We start from the raw sequence: 19,499 nt of genomic DNA, 5'->3' as shown, positions 1-19,499 counted from the left end.
AGGTATGTCGCCGGAGGACAGTGTAAGTCGGTGGCCAGGCTGGAGGGGAAGGTGGTGATAATCACGGGAGCCAACACGGGCATCGGGAAGGAGACGGCCAGAGACCTGGCGCGAAGAGGCAAGTGCCCGGACTCCATCGTTCCCATTCTGTCCCGTCCCGGCTGACCTGTGCGAGCCTGTGTGCCAGGGGTCCCTTTTCTGGGTGTAAGGGAGAAGCGTTTCATGCTTACATTTAAGCAAATTGGATTCCAAAGCTATTTCAGATGAGCCTGAGAGCTTGCACTGAGGTGCAAGTCCCCAGTTCCTCAACTGGTGTCATGGCTTGCAGTTCAGAAACGTGCCTTGTGACATGAAAGTGCTCTGCACTGCAGCCCTTTAAGGAGGACTGGGAAGTTCCTGGTATCACTGGGTTCTGCTTGTATGAACCTGGGAAATGCTGTACACTTCAGTTATTTGTGTTGCAATCTAATTAAGTGGGTTTTGAGTAACTGGTAAGGAGATTAAACTACCTGTTCGCAATCTATTTAGAAATTACTCTGGCTGAGATCCAAGTATTGTCACATGCTCATGGCTCGATGGGGCAGATATAACCCTGTCAGACCATTATTGTGGTACACACTCCTGGCCTGGGATAACCTGGACAGAGGCACTTCTGATGTCTCTGGTGTGAAAGCAGCTTTGGGCTGGATCAGAGCTAACAACATAGTAAGAAGGCTTTGTCCCTCCCAGCTGCTCCCCTGACTGATGCCAGTTCTCTAAAGAAACAGTACCTTGTTTCTAAGCACTGCACCTTGTCATAGTCTTGGTCATCCAGGATGCTCCAGTGATCTCAGCTTCTGCTCCTTTTTTTTTTTTTTGCCCCCTTGCAGGTGCGAGGGTGATTGTTGCTTGCAGAGACATAGTGAAGGCAGAAGCTGCAGCCAGTGAAATTCGAGCTGAGACAGGGAACCAGCAAGTCATTGTGAAAAAACTGGACTTGGCTGATACGAAGTCCATCCGGGAGTTTGCTGAGAAATTTCTAGCAGGTACAGTCTCTGGATCCATCTTTTCAGTGAGAATATTTTACCAAGGACTGCTGTCTGCTCTTCTAGCAAATGCCAGATCCCTGACCTCCATACCTCTGTACTGTGTTGGGTACTGCAGTTCACAGTAGGGGCTTCTCAGAGGCCATGAGCTAGTTTGTCGTAGCAGACTTATTTTATTGAGGTGATGTGGCTGCAACTCAGATGGGTGTGGGGATTTTTTTGGCCGACTTCTGCAACCTTCTCATCTGTCTTCAGTCTCTGTTTCCCTGTTTAAGGATGTCTGTTGTTTCTTGCAGAGGAAAAGGAACTCCATGTCCTCATTAATAATGCTGGAGTAATGCTCTGCCCCTACTCTAAGACTGCTGATGGCTTTGAGATGCACATAGGAGTCAATCATCTTGGTAAGGCCATTGGAATTATATTTGCATTCAGTATTTGTGGCTAAATGCCAGAGTAAAATCCTGCTTTCAGATTTTCTCTTCCTCATCCTTCCTTCTTGGGGAAGGATGGAAGGCCAGAGTTTGAGTTCTGGAGGTGCAATGCAATGTGTCTACTTAGCATGGATCCAGTTTAAGTATCTGTACATGTTACCTGGGACATTTGAAATGTATGGCAGCTCTACACTTTTGAAGCTGAGGACCAGAACTTAATGGCCCCCCAAAAAAGTTTAGCTGTTGGTTCAGAGGGGACCTTCTTTTCCCTGGACTTAAAATTAAGGCAGCAGTAAGACAGAACACTTAAGTAATATGTTGCAAGTACTCTGAAATTTCAGCGGGGGAATGCTTCAGAGAAGATGACATTTCCTCTCCCTGGTAGGTCATTTTCTCCTGACCTTCCTGTTGCTGGAGCGCTTGAAGCAGTCTGCCCCAGCCCGCATAGTGAACGTGTCCTCGCTGGCTCATCACGGAGGCCGAATCCGCTTCCACGATCTCCATGGCGAGAAGAGCTACAATCGCGGCCTCGCCTACTGTCACAGCAAACTGGCCAACGTGCTCTTCACCCGGGAGCTGGCGAGGCGGCTGCAAGGCAAGTCCTAGAGGAGAGCGGAGTGTTTCTCTGGTTGGCTTTTTTCTTCTCCTGTCTGTGGCACCAGGAGGCTTAAACCACTAATTGTGTTTACAACAGGGCAGAGGAGTTTAGTAGCCTGACACAGCTGAATGTACTTTGGTGCTCATCAAAAACCAGCTGCACCCACACAGACCCTTGTGGTATGTGGGTGGAAGCTGAACCACAACTGCAGTCTCCAACAGAAAAGCTAATACTTTTTTTTTTAATACTCAGCTGCCTTAAATCTTGGTGACCTGTAGAGCAGAAGCACAGGACTAGACAGTACCTCTTAAGGCACAATATCTGTCTTTTTAGTCTTTTTCATAAACTTAAGTAGTACCTGTTTAACTAAAAGAGAAGCAGTGTCTTCTCTAGGAAATTAGTGTTACAGTAAACCCAAAGAAGCTGCTGTTTTCAAAAGCCTAGTGGAAACTGGTGCTGTTTTAGCACCCAGGCCCTCTAGTATGTTGTTTTGCAGAAGGTGTGCAGTGACTGCAGTGTTTTGAAGGGACAGGGGGATGCTCCAGCAAGCAGTAACTACAGAGGACTTCACTTACTCTCCCTGTATCCATGCCTGGACAACTCCTTTAAGTTGTAGGATACCTGCATGTAGAATTGAGGAGTATATTATTATTTTTAAAGACAGTTCAATGCATGTAGATCTGTCCTGGACTACTTTCTTTTGCCATAGGCACTAAAGTCACGGCAAATGCTCTGCATCCCGGTTCTGTCCATTCCGAGCTGGTCCGGCACTCATTTATAATGACGTGGCTGTGGAAGATATTCTCGTTCGTCCTGAAGACACCTTGGGAAGGAGCTCAGACCAGTATCTACTGTGCAGTAGCAGAGGAGCTAGACTCTGTGACAGGACAGTATTTCAGGTAGGTACAGATGCCATGATGTACCGTGGAGGGTAACCTTGTTGGCTGGCAAAAATGAGAATTACTGTCATTCTTCATTAAGAAGGGACAGGGTAGGAGGCTGGCTGATAAGATTGAGGGTGACAAATACTAGAGCATTACCCCTCCCAGGTCTGTAGCCGCAGATAGCATGTTTGGAAGAAATCCCTGACCTATGCTTCACACAATAGCAGGTCCTTTAAGTGCCAGGAATGTCACTGTACTCCAAGTGCAGGAACAGCTGTCACAGAGCTCTAATCCCCAGCTGACTCAGTCTTGGGCAAATCACTTTTCAGTGGAGCCGTTTAGTTAAAGAGGTCATTTGAGTCAATCCTGGGAAGACCACTCTGGTTCTCTTTGTAGTTTTACCCTACTGGAGCAGAAGGGGCCTGTGCTCCCAGGGAGCTGGGTGACCTGATGGTACTGCAGACCTAGGACACAAGATTTTGAGGTCTGGCATGTGACAAAGTCACTTGATTTTCCCACCACCTGGGAGGGACTCCTGCTGTCATGCTTATCGCTGTGTCCTGCAAACTGTCTCGTGTAGCTCCCACTACAGACCCTGTTGTTTCTTGGCATCAGCTTACTCCAGGACCCTGAATAGTGATGCCCAAAGCAGTTCCAAGTCATCATTATTCTAGATTTGAAGACTGCCATTTCAACAGACTCATGCAGGTGTATCTGTTGACTTTGCACCAGGTGTAAAGCAGTGTGACAATACGTTTTTAGGGGGGGAAATTAATGGATTATTTTTTTTTCCTCCACCTGGATACTGGTGGAGTCTTTACATCTTTGCAGAGCTTTCCTCATGTAATATGTGACAAGATTAGTCTTTGTAATGGCTTTGCCTGATCTTCACTTGGGAGTTGGTAGCATCTTAATCAGACTTGAATATATAAATAGATGTCTTAATCTTGCCTGGATGACTGTATGTCTAGGATATAAATGGAGCGTTTATGTGCTGGAATACAGAAAACCTTGGTGGATTTTAAACTCAGAAAAGAAGGGAGTTTTGGACTTTGTGGGAAATGAATAGCTTCGACAGTAATTCACAATTTACATTGGACTAGCTTAAAATCCTTTCACTTTCCAGACAATAGAATATAAAGCACAATATAGATGATAAGAAAACAATTTGCATGCCACAACAAGACAGGTTGAGTCCACCTGAGTCATTTCAGGAACGTCAGAGACTCAGCATGTGGAGCTCTAAACTCCAGGCTGGGATAGAAATCTTAGGACATGCAATTTCCTCCATTCTTTTAAACAACTCTGTTACTGCAGCATCTAGCATTATGGATGAGAACACGCAATCTCTATTGCGGACAGAGTGCTGTCTGATTGCGGGAGCTGAGAACAAAGAAGCCACAGTTCAGAGCATAATGGAAAAGGGCATAACCATACATGGTTATTAGAGTATTATTATCCTGGGGCACCTTTCATGCAATGACAGTGTACTGGGATGAACAGCATTCATGTTTGAGTGGCTTTTTTCTAGTGTTTGATAGAAAAGGCGCTTCTGATGATAGAAAAGGCGCTTCTGAAGAAGCTTGGTTAGCATTTATAGCCCTTTATAGTGGTATTAATGAGAACGTATGCTGAAGAGTACGTACTAAAGCATATGTACGTTTCTTTAAGAGTTGAGATGACAGATAGAACTAGACTTGCTTGACAGTTCTCGGTGCCATTGGGATAGACTCTTCCCTAGCAAGTTGGAAAGAAAGCTTTTCACAAGGTGGTTCAGCACCAACCCTTGTTTATATGCTAGGTCCCACCCTTCTTCAACTGGTCTTGGCAGAAAGCAATTCCCTTAACACAGATACTTCAGTATGCTAATGCAGATGGAGATCTTTGACTTAAAAAATACAAATTTAAAAAAAGTTCCTCTTACAGTGATTGCCAGCCAGCCTACGTGTCTCCACGAGGTCGGGATGATGAGACAGCGAAGAAGCTCTGGCGTGTGAGCTGCGAGCTTCTTGGCATCCAGTGGGACTGAGCTGCACAGACTTCAAGCATGCAGCGCGCTGAGCCCAGCGATGCTTCTCCCAGCAAGAGCACTGCTGAGAGACCTCAAGACAAGAATGCTGATTCTTAGCTGCCCTCCTGATGGCTCTGTGGACACAATCTAATGAGAATTTCTGGAGTATTACACTTAAGGATTGAGATTTGTGAGCAACCAGTCCCCCTTCGTAGCTGCAGAATTAGAGCACCAATGCAGGAGGCAACCTTTGCTTGGTATCTTACACAATAGCCAGACACTATTGCTCCCTGGTTGTAGAATAGACGTAGAGGTTGCAGTCTTAGGTTTAAAGTAAGAAAGAACTACCTTTATTTAAAGCATTTTTTTTCCTAACAGTACTAGTAAGAAGCTAGGACTCTCAGTTTATGATCTATCAGGGTTATTTTCAGGTCCTACTATTTGACTTGGCAGAATAAAAGTACTTTACGTTACTAGATTTTTTGGCAATTACATGCAATACAAATGCTCTTAAGCACAGCGAAACAGGTGCTGGCCTTTTTGTGCCAAGCATTAGGTAAAGTTTTTAAGTGGAATCATTTATTTTTCTCCTCTTCTATAAGACATTGGACCCTAGCCACTGAAGTAGCCTAGCCCTAAATGCCTGCTGATTGATGGCAGTAAGTTAACTGAGGGTTGGCATATCTTTTGAGAGAACTCGGGGTGGGTGACTGGGAGGTTAAAAGCTGCAGGAGTGCTGCAGTTGTGCATAGGCAAGTTGTCTTTTTTAAAAAAAAAAAAAAAATTTAACATCTCTTCTGTGACGTGTTGAGCAAAGATGGTGTAAAATTTGTGACTATCAGCCCCCCCTGCACTTTAAATGACTTTAGAACCTAGAAGAGAGAGCAGAATGAGTAAAAAACCATCTCAACTATGTTAAAACACATTAAACAACTTCAGCTGAGGCTTTATCTTTAAATGACAGCAAACTACCCAGAGCTAAATAGCTGAAGCAGAGGGCTGGACCATCTGAAAATATAACTGAATCTGTCACGTTAGCTACAGGACGTGAAAGTAAGAGCTGCCCAGAAATGCTTATGGTTGTGGCCTTGCAGTGCAGCTGGGTCGGTCTGGAAATGGGACCAATCCCTTGGAACTGCAGTGCTACTTCAGTGTGTGATCTATAATCAGAAATTATTTCTGAAAAAGTTAAACACTTAGAAAGCAAGTGCCACAGCTCATAGGATTATCTTCTGCTTCTGAAAAAAAAAAAAATCTGGAAGTTTTTAGACTTGCATATGAGCACACCACTGTGACCAACTGCCCATTCAGGGAACCAAATACTATTTCATAATGAATTCTTTCTGCCTGGAGGCTGTCTATGCAGATCAGTCCTGTGCTACCTCTGAGCAATACTAAATAAAGCCATTTTCCTTTTACAACAGGGGACTGTATCTTCCTTCAGAAATGCTGAATCCATTTACTGGTTCTGTTATCTATGGCTGTATCTATGGCTGTTATCTGCACCTGCCTTACTCATGTAAAGAACTCGGTTTGGGTAAAGTTCTTTTGTGTTTCTTCCTGTTGCTCTGCCTTCTTTCCTCCTCTTTGTGTTTCATCTTGAATATGACACTAAACTCACAACTCCAGTGTCACAGTAGAATGCTGCGTAGCATTACAGGCTTGGCTCCCTTTCTCTAGGTGTGGTTCTCTGACCTGAAAGTGGCTTTCAGGAGCAACAGAAACCATTTTTTAAAAAGCAGAAAGCATCTCTAGGCTAGAAATATTTTGCCCTTGCTGGTCAATGCTTTTCTCAGCTAAGACATATATCTACACATTTTTATAGAGAGTCACCCACTCTTTTTTGACCTTGGGCAAGTAATTTATACCTTCTTCTAGGCTGATCTGTAAAATGAGGCAACTAAAGCTCATTTAGCAGTCTTAAAGGGAGGCTTGGAAGGGAGAGTTAGATTAACTTGCAAAGCTCTCTGAAGAGGATTACTGGTCTGTAAAAGTACATGTATGAGGCTGAGCCAGCTACCAAGAGGAATTCGAACTATGCAATATTCAAATTGATTTAAATGTTGAGGACACTGCAGCAGAGATACTTTTTGCATGACAAAACAATTCTCCCCATTCTAATTACTCTGCTAAGCACAGCCAAAAGCAAAATACAGATCTAAAAAGAGATCCCCAGCCACTCCCGAGATAAAAAGCAAACAGAAGATGTTAACAGAAGGTACGTTAACAGTCATAATACTTTATTCTCTTTTCATTGTAAACAAACCTTGGTCATTAATGTAGAAGTTCTTTTTAACTGGCAGTACTCAATCCCTTTTTGATGCTCAAAAATTCAAAGCCCCTTGATAATTGCACTATTCATGACACAAGGCAGTTAGTCAGGATGAAAGTTCCAGTTCTGCTGGTAAGAGGAAAGATCCCTACAATTCCAGGTTAAGAACATCAGATTACAACAAACACTATAAAGTGCATCAGGTACAGTGCAAAGAGGTCAGGAAGGAAGGCAGGTACAGAAGTGACTGGTCTGCACAGCCAGCTCCACGCTCTGTGCTCTACACGGCTGAAGGAACTCGAGCAGAAAAGTAGGTATTACAGCAATGCAGATCCGGATACCCACCATAATGAGAGATTTGGAAATGATCGAAAACATGGATAGTGTCACGATTCAGGATTAGCTTAATGGCTGTAACCTGATGGTCAGTCTGGCCAAGAAAACAAAAGCAGCTTTCATTAGTACTAATGAGATAATGCAAATCTGTGGTCAGGAGATTCTGAAAGCTAAATGTGCTCATTTCTGACTGCTTTGCTCCAAGACGTTTCCAGCCCTGCTCCAGTGAGTGGAGCACCTCCAGGAGAGGTGACACAGGAAACACTACAGGAGATGGACCAAGTCCTTTCCAATACCATGGAAGTCTCTTCTTTCACTACAGTGAGCTTGGCAATAGTGCAAAACTCTCATTTGACAGTCTCTATTTTATATACTAAAACTATTTACAGCTACGTTACACTTCAGAAAACCTGTTTTTTCTTCTGAAGTAAACAACTAAACATTTTAACAGAAAAAAGGTGAACCAGTTTTCCTACTTCTTGTGCCAAAACACACGTAAATGGCAAAACGCAGACTCTTGTGGAGTCCTTCTGAAGGTCCAACTACTGCCTACCATTCTTCCACCCATTTCTCACATTCCAATCACAGTTGCAGAGAAACAGCTGCTTTTGTCAGCATCCCTGAACGCAGCCATTGCAAAAAGATTCCTGCTTTTTCATAAAACCGAGTTAACCCAACACTTAACAGAGCAAAGCCTGTCAATATAGTCTAGTAATAGAAATTAAGTCTGATGTTCTACCTGATGGGGACAGATTGTTACAGCAAGAAACAAATCCCTGTGTGACAGGGACACAGACTGCCTGTTGAATTTTACCACATCTTGCCCTGTCCGTATTTCCTGCTATACCTGATGAAAAACTGTGGAAGTTTGCTGACAACTGTTGAGTGATAAAGCTGCATTTCAGCAATTTATTGGAGATTCCCATAGCAAAGAAAGAGGTATGTGATTTTTCAACTAATTTAAAGGATTATTTTCCCTTTGTACTCCCCTTACAGGATATGCCCTTTATAACTTCATCCATCTAGTAAGGTCTCACGTGCCACATGTATGACACATCAGACAGGGTGACTGGTAAGTAGAAATCTGCCATGTAGAATCAGTTTTTACCTTTTGAAATGAACTAAAGAAATTGCCCACATTGCACAAGTGGAGAAGAGTGGGGGAAAAAAAGGGTTTATATAGGGCCTTTGAATTTCAGTCTTTGTTAAAGAATTTCTCTCCAATCTTGAAAAAGTTTACAGGAAACCCATAATCACAAAAATGTTTTATACTCTCGGCTACAATGAGTTGAGATTTTTCTCTCCTCTCTATATAGGTTTTCTGGATTAAAAATAAATCTACAAAGTTCAGTGCCTTTCAAAAAATAAAAATAAAAAAAAAAAAAATCAAACAACACCTCTCTCCGCCCCCTCAAACAACAATCAAAAAAATCCCAAACCAGAAAGAGAGAAGTGCTCTCTCCCATACACCTAAATTCCTGCTTGTTCAGTTTAAAACTGCCCCCCTCCCCCCCCATCAAAAAGATAGCCAAAAAACACCCTGAGGTAGTGACTGTTTGTGAAAATACAGGACCGGCACTTACAATTTAGTTCCCTTCCTTTCACCAGAGGCACATTAGCAGCATCCATTTACCACCACCAGTCAGGAGACTTGCATTTTACCAAGCGATCGCTGAACAGCCTTTAAGCTGTCTTGAAGCCTTCCCCTTCTGTACGACGGCAAACATCCCTTACTCATTACTTCCTAGTGCCCTGGGGAAGCCGAGTTCTCATTTTGGGCTGGTGCACTGAGAGCCATTGGGCACAGATGGCCTTCACAACGTCATCTCCGCTGTTCTCGGCCAGCTGCCGCACATGCTGGACGAGCTGCACCGCTCTGGTCTTCTCCTGTCTCACCGAGACCAGGTAGGCAGAACGCAACTTGTTGCACATCACGTAGGCCTGGATCTGAAGCAGAAGAGGCAGTCAGAACTTGGTTAGAAAGCTGTAGTTAGCTGACAGGTCAAGCTTAAGCAGGATTCCCTGGAAACACCTCATTCAAGAAGCGTGTTGTACAAAGTAGCAGCAGCATATTATGAAGCAAAGTATGGCACAGAGCAGAGCCCAATTTAAAAGATGGATACATGGCTCTATGTTATTCTTTGTCTCTTGTGGAAACTCCTTTACTGTGTCACCATGAAATTAGCATCAGGAAACCTATCTTGTGCCTTAATTTACCATATCCTCATGGTAAAGACTTTAAAGCAGTCATTTTCTTCCATTGCTCGTTCTAGAACAGCTCATGTCTGTCAGTGATAGATCTTGCGTAAAGGCAGAACAAAAAGCCCATTTTTCAATCTATATACAATAGCAAGTTGTCAGTTGGAACAGGGCAGAAATAAAATCCTAAGATTTTATTCCCAGCTGTGTCACCCAGGACCTACAACAATCCGCAAATGCTGAGCTACAGCCTCTTCATCTCTAAGCATGCACCTGCAGTTCACACATTTATCTGTGACTCCAGGGGCTTGGCCGGCTGGGATGAAAGCTAACAAAGAAACCAAGCAGTTTGGGCCTCGCTTCCTCTAAGACAAGAAGTATAGCAGAACATTTTATTATTTAACTCCTCATCACAACAGAAATAATATAATCCTGAAACAATAAGATGGAATGGCCATCCTGAAGGTATGCTGAAGTTCATTAGCTGCCATTACTAGAAACGTACACCTATGTGAAAAGTGTCACAACAAAACCCACTAAAGCCACCAATGCTCCTCTCTGAAATACTTTCCCTCCCACTACAACAAATGACAGTCCTCAGAGTGAGGGCTAGGCAAGGAACTAATTGGGATAACACCAATTGGTACCTTCATGTCACAGCTCTACAATCACAAACACTACTGCCTCAAAGAATTCACTGTGATTTCTATAATCTAGAAAGTGGCCTTCAAAACTTTGGCTTGAGTGAGAATGAGAGAGAAGACAGTGAAAGAGCACGCAGCCTGCACACCAAGGCCAGGCTGTTTAGCTCTTGTCAAAGGAGCTCCTCCGCTGTACTTTTACTTACCTTGTTTTCATCACTGTCCATGTCCTGAATCAGGTTATCGAGATCCTGTACCCAAAGAAGGGAAAAGGTGTTCACATTTAGAGTGACTACAGTTTGCAAACCTTTACCCCATGAAGGACCAAACACCCAGCAGAGAGGAAGGGCTGCTGAGATCACAGCTACACCGTTGCATTGTCCCCACTGGGTGGGCTGCAGAAAAAGTCCAATTCTTCCCTTCACCACAGCTTCTCCTGCCTGCCAGGTCTGTGGGGTATCCCAAGAGAATGTTGTGAGCCTGGGAGTCTCCCATAGACATGGCTCATGTTGCATGACATGAATTTGTAGGTTCTCTGCACCCTAGCAGGAGTTGGCCCCCATGGCCAACCCTGATCCAAGGGGTATAATGTGTCCCCTAGCCTGGTTAGTAGAACTTCATAGCGGGCATCTCCTTCCTTCACCAGGATGGAAAAGATACCATGGTAGGCAAAGGTAATCTTAGAATTGTTTCCAATGGAGGCAGGAAGTTTCTGCTTCCACACATCCTCTGTGTTAGCCATGGAAGCCTCATTGAAGGGAACACTTCCCACGCCAGTCAACAGCATTTGGCAGGATCCTGCAAAGCAAAGGTTCTCTCTCCACGATGGGTACTCATTTGGGAAGTGCAGGGCGGGAGGATGCTACAGCTACTTACTGTTTCCTCGTAGTAACTTGCATCAGGCAAACCACACCCACCCACCTTTAAACAACACATGTAGTAGATAGCCAGAAGATACGAAGCACTTGCTAAAGACCAGCATAGGCACCACAGGATGATTTCCCCGTAGCCTGTTATTTATACACCCATTTTACTTCAGAAGGGACACAATATGGACTACAATTTAGGAATATTCTTGAACTCATTTAGACAGTTTAGGATAATGTTATCCCCATCATTTTTTGCTGCAACTCCAGACTCACTAACACACTTGAGGAGCTGCCGGATCTCACTGTACTTCTGCTGCTTCACCAGCTGCTTGGCCACTTTGCTGTACACTTCTGTAGCTTCCAGCTGGAAGTCCTAGAGGTAGTGGGAACATCAGAGCAACACGTTAAAAGTTCTCAGCAAGTTTTCTCACAGGGCTTCTATAAAACTGGGACAATTTCTCCTGAGAGCAACCTATCACACCATGCTCTAAAAAAAGTCAAAGCTGTTTTGGGGGCCTCTAATTTTTCAGTCACCAGTGCACAGGGCTGGTTTAAAGGTTTTCTATAATCAGACTGGTAAAACTCAATTTTGTTCAAGAACATGAGCCTCCCTTTTCAGAGGTCACAAAAAATCTTTTATTTCTTCCATGAAAAGATCTTTCCTCGGACCCCACCCACCTCCCTCCCACTATATTCCTCCAGCCACCCCACCAGCAGCTGGCATTTGTGTACTCTGAGAAACAGGAGGGAACTGACCATCATACACCTCCCATATGAACAAAGAGATCATAAATGCTATGGACTGATCCTGCCATGAATAAGAGAAGTAAAGAAAATTTTAAAAGAAAAGGAAAAAAAAAAAAAGAAAATAAGTGATGCTAGGCAGCTGGGCTCACTGCTCTGTTTTTACCTGGGGGGCAGTGACTGCTGTTGCTGCTGAGAACTGCTATTTTCTCAGGCTCTCCATCTCACTACAAACAGGCTTTCTCTTTGTACATCCTTACCTGAAAGAAGCAGCGGGGTCTGCCACATCCACAAATACTCTTTCAGTACCACCTCTGTCCAGAAGTGGCCCTGCTATACCCTGGGTCCCAGAGAGGAGGCAACTGCAAATTGCGCTGCTCAAAGCAGTATCTTAGCAGTTCCAAATACATACATGAGGAACACACAGAAAACTTTGAAGGCTCATGAGCTGTGCTGACTGATAAAGTACCTAAACTTCTACTTGGACATGAGGAAGGAGAAGTCCCCAGAGAGTTTCCAGTTAATTAGCTTTGCTTTTTCAGTGAGGAAAACGGTAGAGAGATAGCCCTGGCCTTATTTACTCACTGCCTTTGCATGGCTTTCATGAACTGCAGAGAACTACAAGTCGAGCTCTCAACTCTGGTAAACTATAATCACAGATGTGAGTAAAGTCACTGAACAATGTGCACAGCAAAGCAAAGCTGTAATTAATTCCTTTGTAGGACCAAATTAGTTTGGAAGTGTCCTACTGAAACAGCATCTTAATTTCCTTAACAAGCTTCCTTCAAATATATGGTCATTTAAGACTTGAACTAGTGACTCTTCTTACAAGACGTTTTTCTTTCTGCAGGTTAAAAGACACTTTGGAATACAAGTATTTTGCTTAAACAATTACTGCTTGCAGGAATTACTTTTGTGATAATAGTGCTTGCTGTATCAAGTTTTTCCATACCTGAAGGACTCTAAATGCAATCCCAAACCCCTCCTCAATGTTTTTGCCTTCCAATATGACCTGAAAAGAGAGGCATAGACAAGCTGGGGGATGCACATTCTTTTTTCATTACATGCAGTTAAATAATAATGCATTTCCAGATTTTGCCCAGAGGCCAGAAGACAATGTGTTACTTCAACAGAAAACAGCACCACCCCAACAAGCAGAGCGAATACATGGTCTGTTGTCACACATTAATTTCCTGTGGGACACTGGGCAAGTTACACATAGAGCTGACCTGAAGTTAAGGGTTAGGATAGCAGCATTTGCCTCGATTCAAAACAAAATAGGATATATAGTCAAAAGGCATGTTACTATTTGTATTTGGGATCATCTGTCTCTGAAAGTGTCAACTTCGAGAGGAGCAGCAAGTTCTCATGCTACTTTGAGGAAAATCATGAATTTTTCATAAATAGTAGGTTGCATACATGCACAAATAACCTGCCCATAAAAAATACAAAAGGCTGCTCCAACCATCAAATGTTTCAACCTGTATATCGATTCAGTATTGCTGATGAAAAATAGAGCTGTGTATGAAATAGCAATAAGTACCTTGCAAGCAACATCCATTTTCATGTTATTGTTTCCAAAGAGAGTGGGCAAGGAGGAACCTGTCATTTGAGAGGTTCCTGAGCTCTCGCATCGATGCAGGAACTTTGTTACTTCCATCTGCAGATCAACTGTACTGATGTGCCTAGAGAGAGGAAAAATTCTGACTTTTTTGCCACAGAGAAAGTGTCAATTATTATTTGTGTAAACTTACCAACTGTCCTGGTTTGAGCTAAAAGAGAACCAATTCTGTTCAGTGATTTTACTTTTCAGCTGAAGTTTCTTCTAAGAGGCTGCCCTTTCTGAAGTTAGCAGCATGCTTTTGCAGACAGCATCTGCTTCTAGAAGTGATAATGCCTGATGTTTACAGTTACTGCCAGGGATGCAGAAAGGCTCTTGCTTATACTCGTTCCTATAGTGAGCAAGGCCACTGCTAAATCTTTCGTGCCACGTTGAGGTGCCGGCAAGTAAAAGAGGTCACAAAGAAGTAAAACATCACACCTCCAGGGAGCAGCAGACAGGACAAGTGACCCAAAACTGATCAACAATATAATTACATTCCATAAATGCTGTATTCAGTATAAACCTCAGAGAACCCAAGGGTTAAACCCTTCTTCTTCTTCAATGGCCAGCATCTGAGGAGAATTCAGCCCATTCCTCTACCTTTGTCCAGATCTGTGTTTCTGAACCTAATTCCCATCTGCTACTGAGTCCACTCTGGGACTCTCCCAGTGCCTGTCTGCCCTGCAGCATCAGTAGTAACTGCCACTGGGGGGTTTGGTTCAAAATTGGTTTTGCATATATTTGTACATATTTTATTATTTCTATTATTTTCTTATTAGTACTATAACTGTTTCATTAAAACTGTTTCAGTCTTCTTTGCTGTCTCTGTCTCTGCCTTATTCCCTTTCTCTTCGGGAAGGCAGGGAGATTAGAGAGCATGGGTCAGCATTTAGCAGCAGTCCTACCCCTTGTCACTCATTTCTTGAACACGTTTCGAAATAGGACATACTTCCAAACAATAATTATTTTAGTTACTTCTGATTTTGTCTTTTTTGTGGCCAAGTCTACAGCAATGAGATACTTCTAGATCTGTGCAATTAACATGCTTCACAAGTTGAAGGTGAACACTTGTTCACATTATTTCGAAGAAGTGAGCCAGAGAACCTGGATCCCAAATTTTCCACGTCAATACATATACTCCTCCTCACCTTTAAGTTAGAGTCTAGCCTAAAAAAAAAGAAAGCAAAAAGCCCCAAAGTAAACAAAGATATAAAACCCCAAGTACAAGAGAATTCTGGCTAAATTTACAATTCAACTTCTGAATGCAGGGATTCAGTTATGTCTGACACCTGCAGCTTGTACATGGTTGAATGTTGCGAGTTAACCCCAGCACCAAAGCACTGCAAAGCTGTTTGCCTTGTGGAGAGAAAAGGAACAGTAAAAGCAAGGAAACTTGTGGATTGATCTATAGGTGTCTATGCACTGTAGGGTTTTTGTTTGTGTTTTAATTTAAAAGAAGGTAGATGACACACCGACTGGTATTTTTAGCAGAAAAAAAAGTACTCACCTCCTGGGTCGGGATGTTGGGGGAAAAGAGTAATGGGAATGCTATACTTGCATGTGTTAGCTAAAGCAAACTTAAACACAACCACTGGGCAGGGGGAAGCAGAAAACAAAAGCCCGAGTTTCCTCTCTTCCATAAGTTAGCTTCTTGTTTATAGATACCTTGACACATCTGTTGCAGACATTTTCTTCCGAAAAGTAAATGCCATTTTTTTCCTTCCTGAACTTCTTGAGACCTCCTGTAGATAGACTTTGAGGTGGTCCTTGATCTTTAGAAGCCACATCTGTTTGCCTCCCAGTTCAGTGTAAGACTTTGCACCATGAGTGAAAAACCTAATGCATGTCATGGCAGCACGAACGTGATCCTAGAAGAAACATACTGAACACTTAGACCAAAATATCCCACCTTCAGTAATCGCTGTCTGTACTAAAGTGCTCATACGAAGCAGCAATGCTCCATTTTCTTTAAAACAGTAGTTAACCTACTGCGTAACTGCAAACACATAGCAGGCCAGCTTCAGACAGCCTCAGGCCTTCCTAACTGTTTTTCAGGATTGGAAAATGGCAAAAATATACTTGTCCATCATACAGATTTACACCAAAATAAGTAACCCAAAGTCTGACAGTATTCAACATTGCACCAGAAGAGACGGCACTGACCCTCACCTTACCTTCATGAACTGTTGCAGCTCATATAGAATATGGTAGTAGTTCTTTCTCTGCAAGTATTTGCAGGCTGCAATCAAGTAGACTCCCCAGCTCTCCAATCCTGGATCAATGGTTTCCAACAAGTTCTCCAACATATGCAGTTTTCCACTTTCATAACTTGGAATGAAGATTCCTTCAATGAACACTTCTGATGGGGATTCCTACACAAACATCAGAAAGGTAGCTTGAAGCAAACCCACACACTGTGGCTTGTTGGCTTCCCTAATATAACAGAGAATTGTTATTAAGTGAGAGAGATCACAAAATTAAAAAATAATTTAGGTTGGAAGGGATTTCTGGAGGGCATTTGATTCAAAACCCCCCTCAGTGAATGGCTTCCAAGTTAGGTCACACTGCTCTGAGCCTGTCCAGTCAAGCTCTGAGAATGACAGAGCAACAGCGTCTCTGAGGCCCTGTTCCCACATCTAAGTATCCTCATTGCAGGAAAAAAAACCAACCCACCCCCCAAAAAAAATCCCAAAACCCCATTTACTTTATATCCAGTTGGAATTTCCCTTACTCCAAACTGTGGCCACTGTCCCTTACCTTTTCACTGTGCACATGTGAGATAAGCCTGGCTTTATCTTCCCTATCATCACCCACTCAGTAGCTGAGAACAGCACATAGCTTGAAGAAGAGAAGGCAAAAGGAAATCTGAGAAAACCTAGCTTTACCACTTTCCTCATCTCTCATGTGCTGCAGGCCCCTAGCCACCTCGACGGCCTTCGATTAGACTTGCTCCACTTTGACAATGCCTGTTTTGTACTTGGAAACCCAAAACTAGGCACAGGAGTTCAGATGAAACCTCACAAGAAGTGAGCTGAGGAGGATATTTACTGCCCTTGACCTCCTGACTATGGTCTCACAAATGCAGCCTCACATATTCATGTTACCGTGGAAGGTAGTAGGTGCAACGAGGCCTGCATAAACATTTTAAAGACATGATACGGAATTACTGGTTTTTAAAATCTCAGAGTAAGATACAAGCTACAAAGCCTGTACATATAAAATGCTTCCAAACAACCAAGTGCAAAGCCTAGCACTTTATAGCTTTACGATAACAAACCTTCCTCTCCAGTTTGCATGATCATTACCAGTTTTCCCGTGTGCAAAACCTCCACATAGAATTGCATCTCCATAGTATTTTCAGTCTGCTACTCAACTAATGAAATTACCGCACCATCATTGCAAAAATACGCAACTTTTCTTAAAATGCAAATTTAAACTGAGAAACACGTTGAAATACTTTCTAGGTTTAATTGTAAACTAGCACCAACAGAACTGTTTTCTCCAGACATTCTCATGCCCTCCTACATTACACAGCTTTCCTAAGGGAGAACTGGAAACCCGTTTTTGAATTCCCTAGATCTCTGTCCTCTGGGACCTGATTCTGTATTCCCTTATATTCCCAACAATTACGTAAGTGCAAATGTGGGTGTCTGCTTCAATAAACAATACCAAGAGACAGAACTGCTGTGACAGAGAGTAAAACGCTCAGTGTTATCGGCATGTTGGAATCCAACATTTTCCTTCTTTCTTCTGAACTGTATGACAATAGTCCCAAGTTTTCAGCCTTGTAGAAAAAGGACAACGTGTTGTTGATCCAGGACCTCTATTAAAGAAATATAAAATACATTCTCCTCTCTAGAAGCCACTGCTTCAGCACAATAAAAAAGAGAAAATAAACATGAGATATAAAGATCAAAGTTATTTTTCATGTCACTGATTTCTTGTCAGTAATTAAATAGATCATATAACAACATTTAGGACCTCAGAAAACTTGTGCACAAAACTACCCAGAATGCTGCATGGTGCTGGTTACCATCTTAGAGTGGCCTTGAAATCCTCTTAGCTACTTTTCAAATTTCATTTTAGAGGATGGCATATTAGATTGCTCACCTTATTTAACAAGTGAAGCAGTGCTTCTCTCATACAGTCATGCCTCATGTAAAAGCTTATTATTGCTAGGTTAGTGCTATAACTATGTAAGTAAAACAAGCACTCCTGATAGTAGCTGTTGTGTTGAATCTTCCCCTCACACATCATCTCCAGAGACAGACTTCTCGTTCTCAGTGTTGCTTCAAGTTCCCTCAATGTGGCAAAGTAATCATCATCCTGCCATTAAAACAGAGAATCAATGACAGGTAATGAGTAAGAGGAAACTCTTCCAGTTAGAACTTGTCACTCAGCCCTGAAGCATTTCTGTTATCGTTGTTTTTTTAAGTAGATTATCACTTTAGAAGGGTGAGAATCCAGTAATGCTGTTTATAGACACTAGACTGGAACCCTCCTATCAAAAGAGGTGCTGAATGTTGCTGTAGCTAGCACGGATGTTTCCAGGGACAGACAGGAGGCTGATTTCAACACAAGTCCACTGTCAACAGCTACTTCAATATACTAATTCCAACAGGTTTTTTATTTTCCTAAAATATGCACTACTAAGAGGTCTTTCATTATCATTCTGCAGGTACTCAGTACTAAAAGACATTTTTGATACCTAATCAGAACTTCCAGAGCTAATCCCAAGCAATGTAATAGCGCTTGTTGACAAGGAAAGAAGAGTAGGACAGCATTTATAAATTCTCCTCTAAGTTCCTGCAAGGTTATCAGTTTTCAGTAGAAAAATGGCACCACTGCAGCATCACGACATGTTGTTGGGATTGAGCTTAGTATTCTCAGACTGTAGTAATAACATGTTAACCAGTACAGCTCTCTTCTCCTCCACTAACTATGTCCCAAATTACTTTAAAATCCTATGATGTGGTTCTCAGCCACCAATTCAATGTGATAAAACAGCTAATATATATCCCAACAATATTCACTTTGCAATATACAATCACAACAGAAGAAGGAAAAAAAGAAAAGAAAACCAAAAAAGAACCTAACACCTGAGGTTGTAACATGCATTGCTGTACGATGTGTATGCAAACATCATTACCTGGCTGTGCTACGGCCCTTCAGAGCAGACAGAAGAGAAGACCCTTACCGCAATGAGTATGGGCTTCACTGTGGACTCCAGGTACTGTATCACGTCCTGGACCAGCCTTGAACCATGGTTCAGCTGGTTTAGATCCAGAGGTGGCTTTAAACATCGGTTAAACTTCTCTCTTGCTGAACTTAAATTTCCAGCTTTAAGGCAAGCCATGCCCCAGGCATGCCACGCTCCACCTGGATCCAACCCCGATTTTGTAGAAACCTAAATTCAAAAACGGCTGTTAATACTGTGACACAGTCCCACTATGGAAAACAGGAAAACTGGCTTAATTACACCTCCTAGAGCACACTTCCCATTCAAAACAAACAAACAAACAAACACATGAAGAAAACCATGATGATTATTTCTGTACTACTAGCACAAAATGCCAACTAACAAAAACGCCACAATGTCTATATGTGGAAGTATTTTTTTATTGTACAAGGTTAAGCAACTACTTATCTGGAAAATTTCAGTTTAGTTGCTTTAAAATTCAGGAGATTTTCACATTCTCCTTTCTAAAGCAGATGACTTTTACAGAGCAGAATTCATCAGGTTTGTGGTTTAAAAAAATAAATCAACAGAAGATGCATCACAAACTGCCGTGAAATCATATATTTGATGTAACTTTGCTGATCAAATTTATTCCTTGTTTTCTTCAGTAGACCAGCTGCTTTAAACATGAACCACTTTATTCAAAA

The 19,499-nt window shown here is 42.5% G+C and overlaps 2 protein-coding genes across 2 annotated transcripts in view; one reads left to right on the top strand and one right to left on the bottom strand.

Annotated features, from left to right (window-relative positions):
• Positions 1-3: 3 nt before the first annotated feature.
• LOC104274754 (retinol dehydrogenase 12-like) lies at positions 4-5,179 on the top strand (the record flags this gene model as incomplete). The annotated part of the gene is made up of 6 exons (XM_009870477.1): positions 4-118; positions 870-1,025; positions 1,322-1,426; positions 1,842-2,051; positions 2,764-2,953; positions 4,865-5,179. Coding segments are annotated over 6 exons (879 nt in total), but the record flags the coding sequence as incomplete, so codon positions are not given.
• A 4,115-nt stretch (positions 5,180-9,294) lies between these two features.
• ZFYVE26 (zinc finger, FYVE domain containing 26) overlaps positions 9,295-19,499 on the bottom strand; it is a gene marked incomplete at its 5' end in the record, with an annotated part of 46,628 nt that continues 36,423 nt past the window's right edge. The window contains 9 exons of the mRNA XM_009870476.1: positions 9,295-9,504; positions 10,604-10,655; positions 11,464-11,639; positions 12,963-13,022; positions 13,554-13,695; positions 15,279-15,481; positions 15,788-15,985; positions 17,724-17,939; positions 18,811-19,020. Coding sequence (XP_009868778.1) covers positions 9,295-9,504; positions 10,604-10,655; positions 11,464-11,639; positions 12,963-13,022; positions 13,554-13,695; positions 15,279-15,481; positions 15,788-15,985; positions 17,724-17,939; positions 18,811-19,020 — 1,467 coding nt within the window. The remainder of the gene's footprint in view (positions 9,505-10,603; positions 10,656-11,463; positions 11,640-12,962; positions 13,023-13,553; positions 13,696-15,278; positions 15,482-15,787; positions 15,986-17,723; positions 17,940-18,810; positions 19,021-19,499) is intronic.

The sequence above is a fragment of the Apaloderma vittatum genome, unplaced genomic scaffold (genome assembly GCF_000703405.1).
Source record: "Apaloderma vittatum isolate BGI_N311 unplaced genomic scaffold, ASM70340v1 scaffold17085, whole genome shotgun sequence".
NCBI lineage: Eukaryota > Metazoa > Chordata > Aves > Trogoniformes > Trogonidae > Apaloderma > Apaloderma vittatum.
The sequence above is the reverse complement of the archived record's forward strand: the minus strand, read 5'-3'. Positions and strand labels throughout refer to the sequence as shown.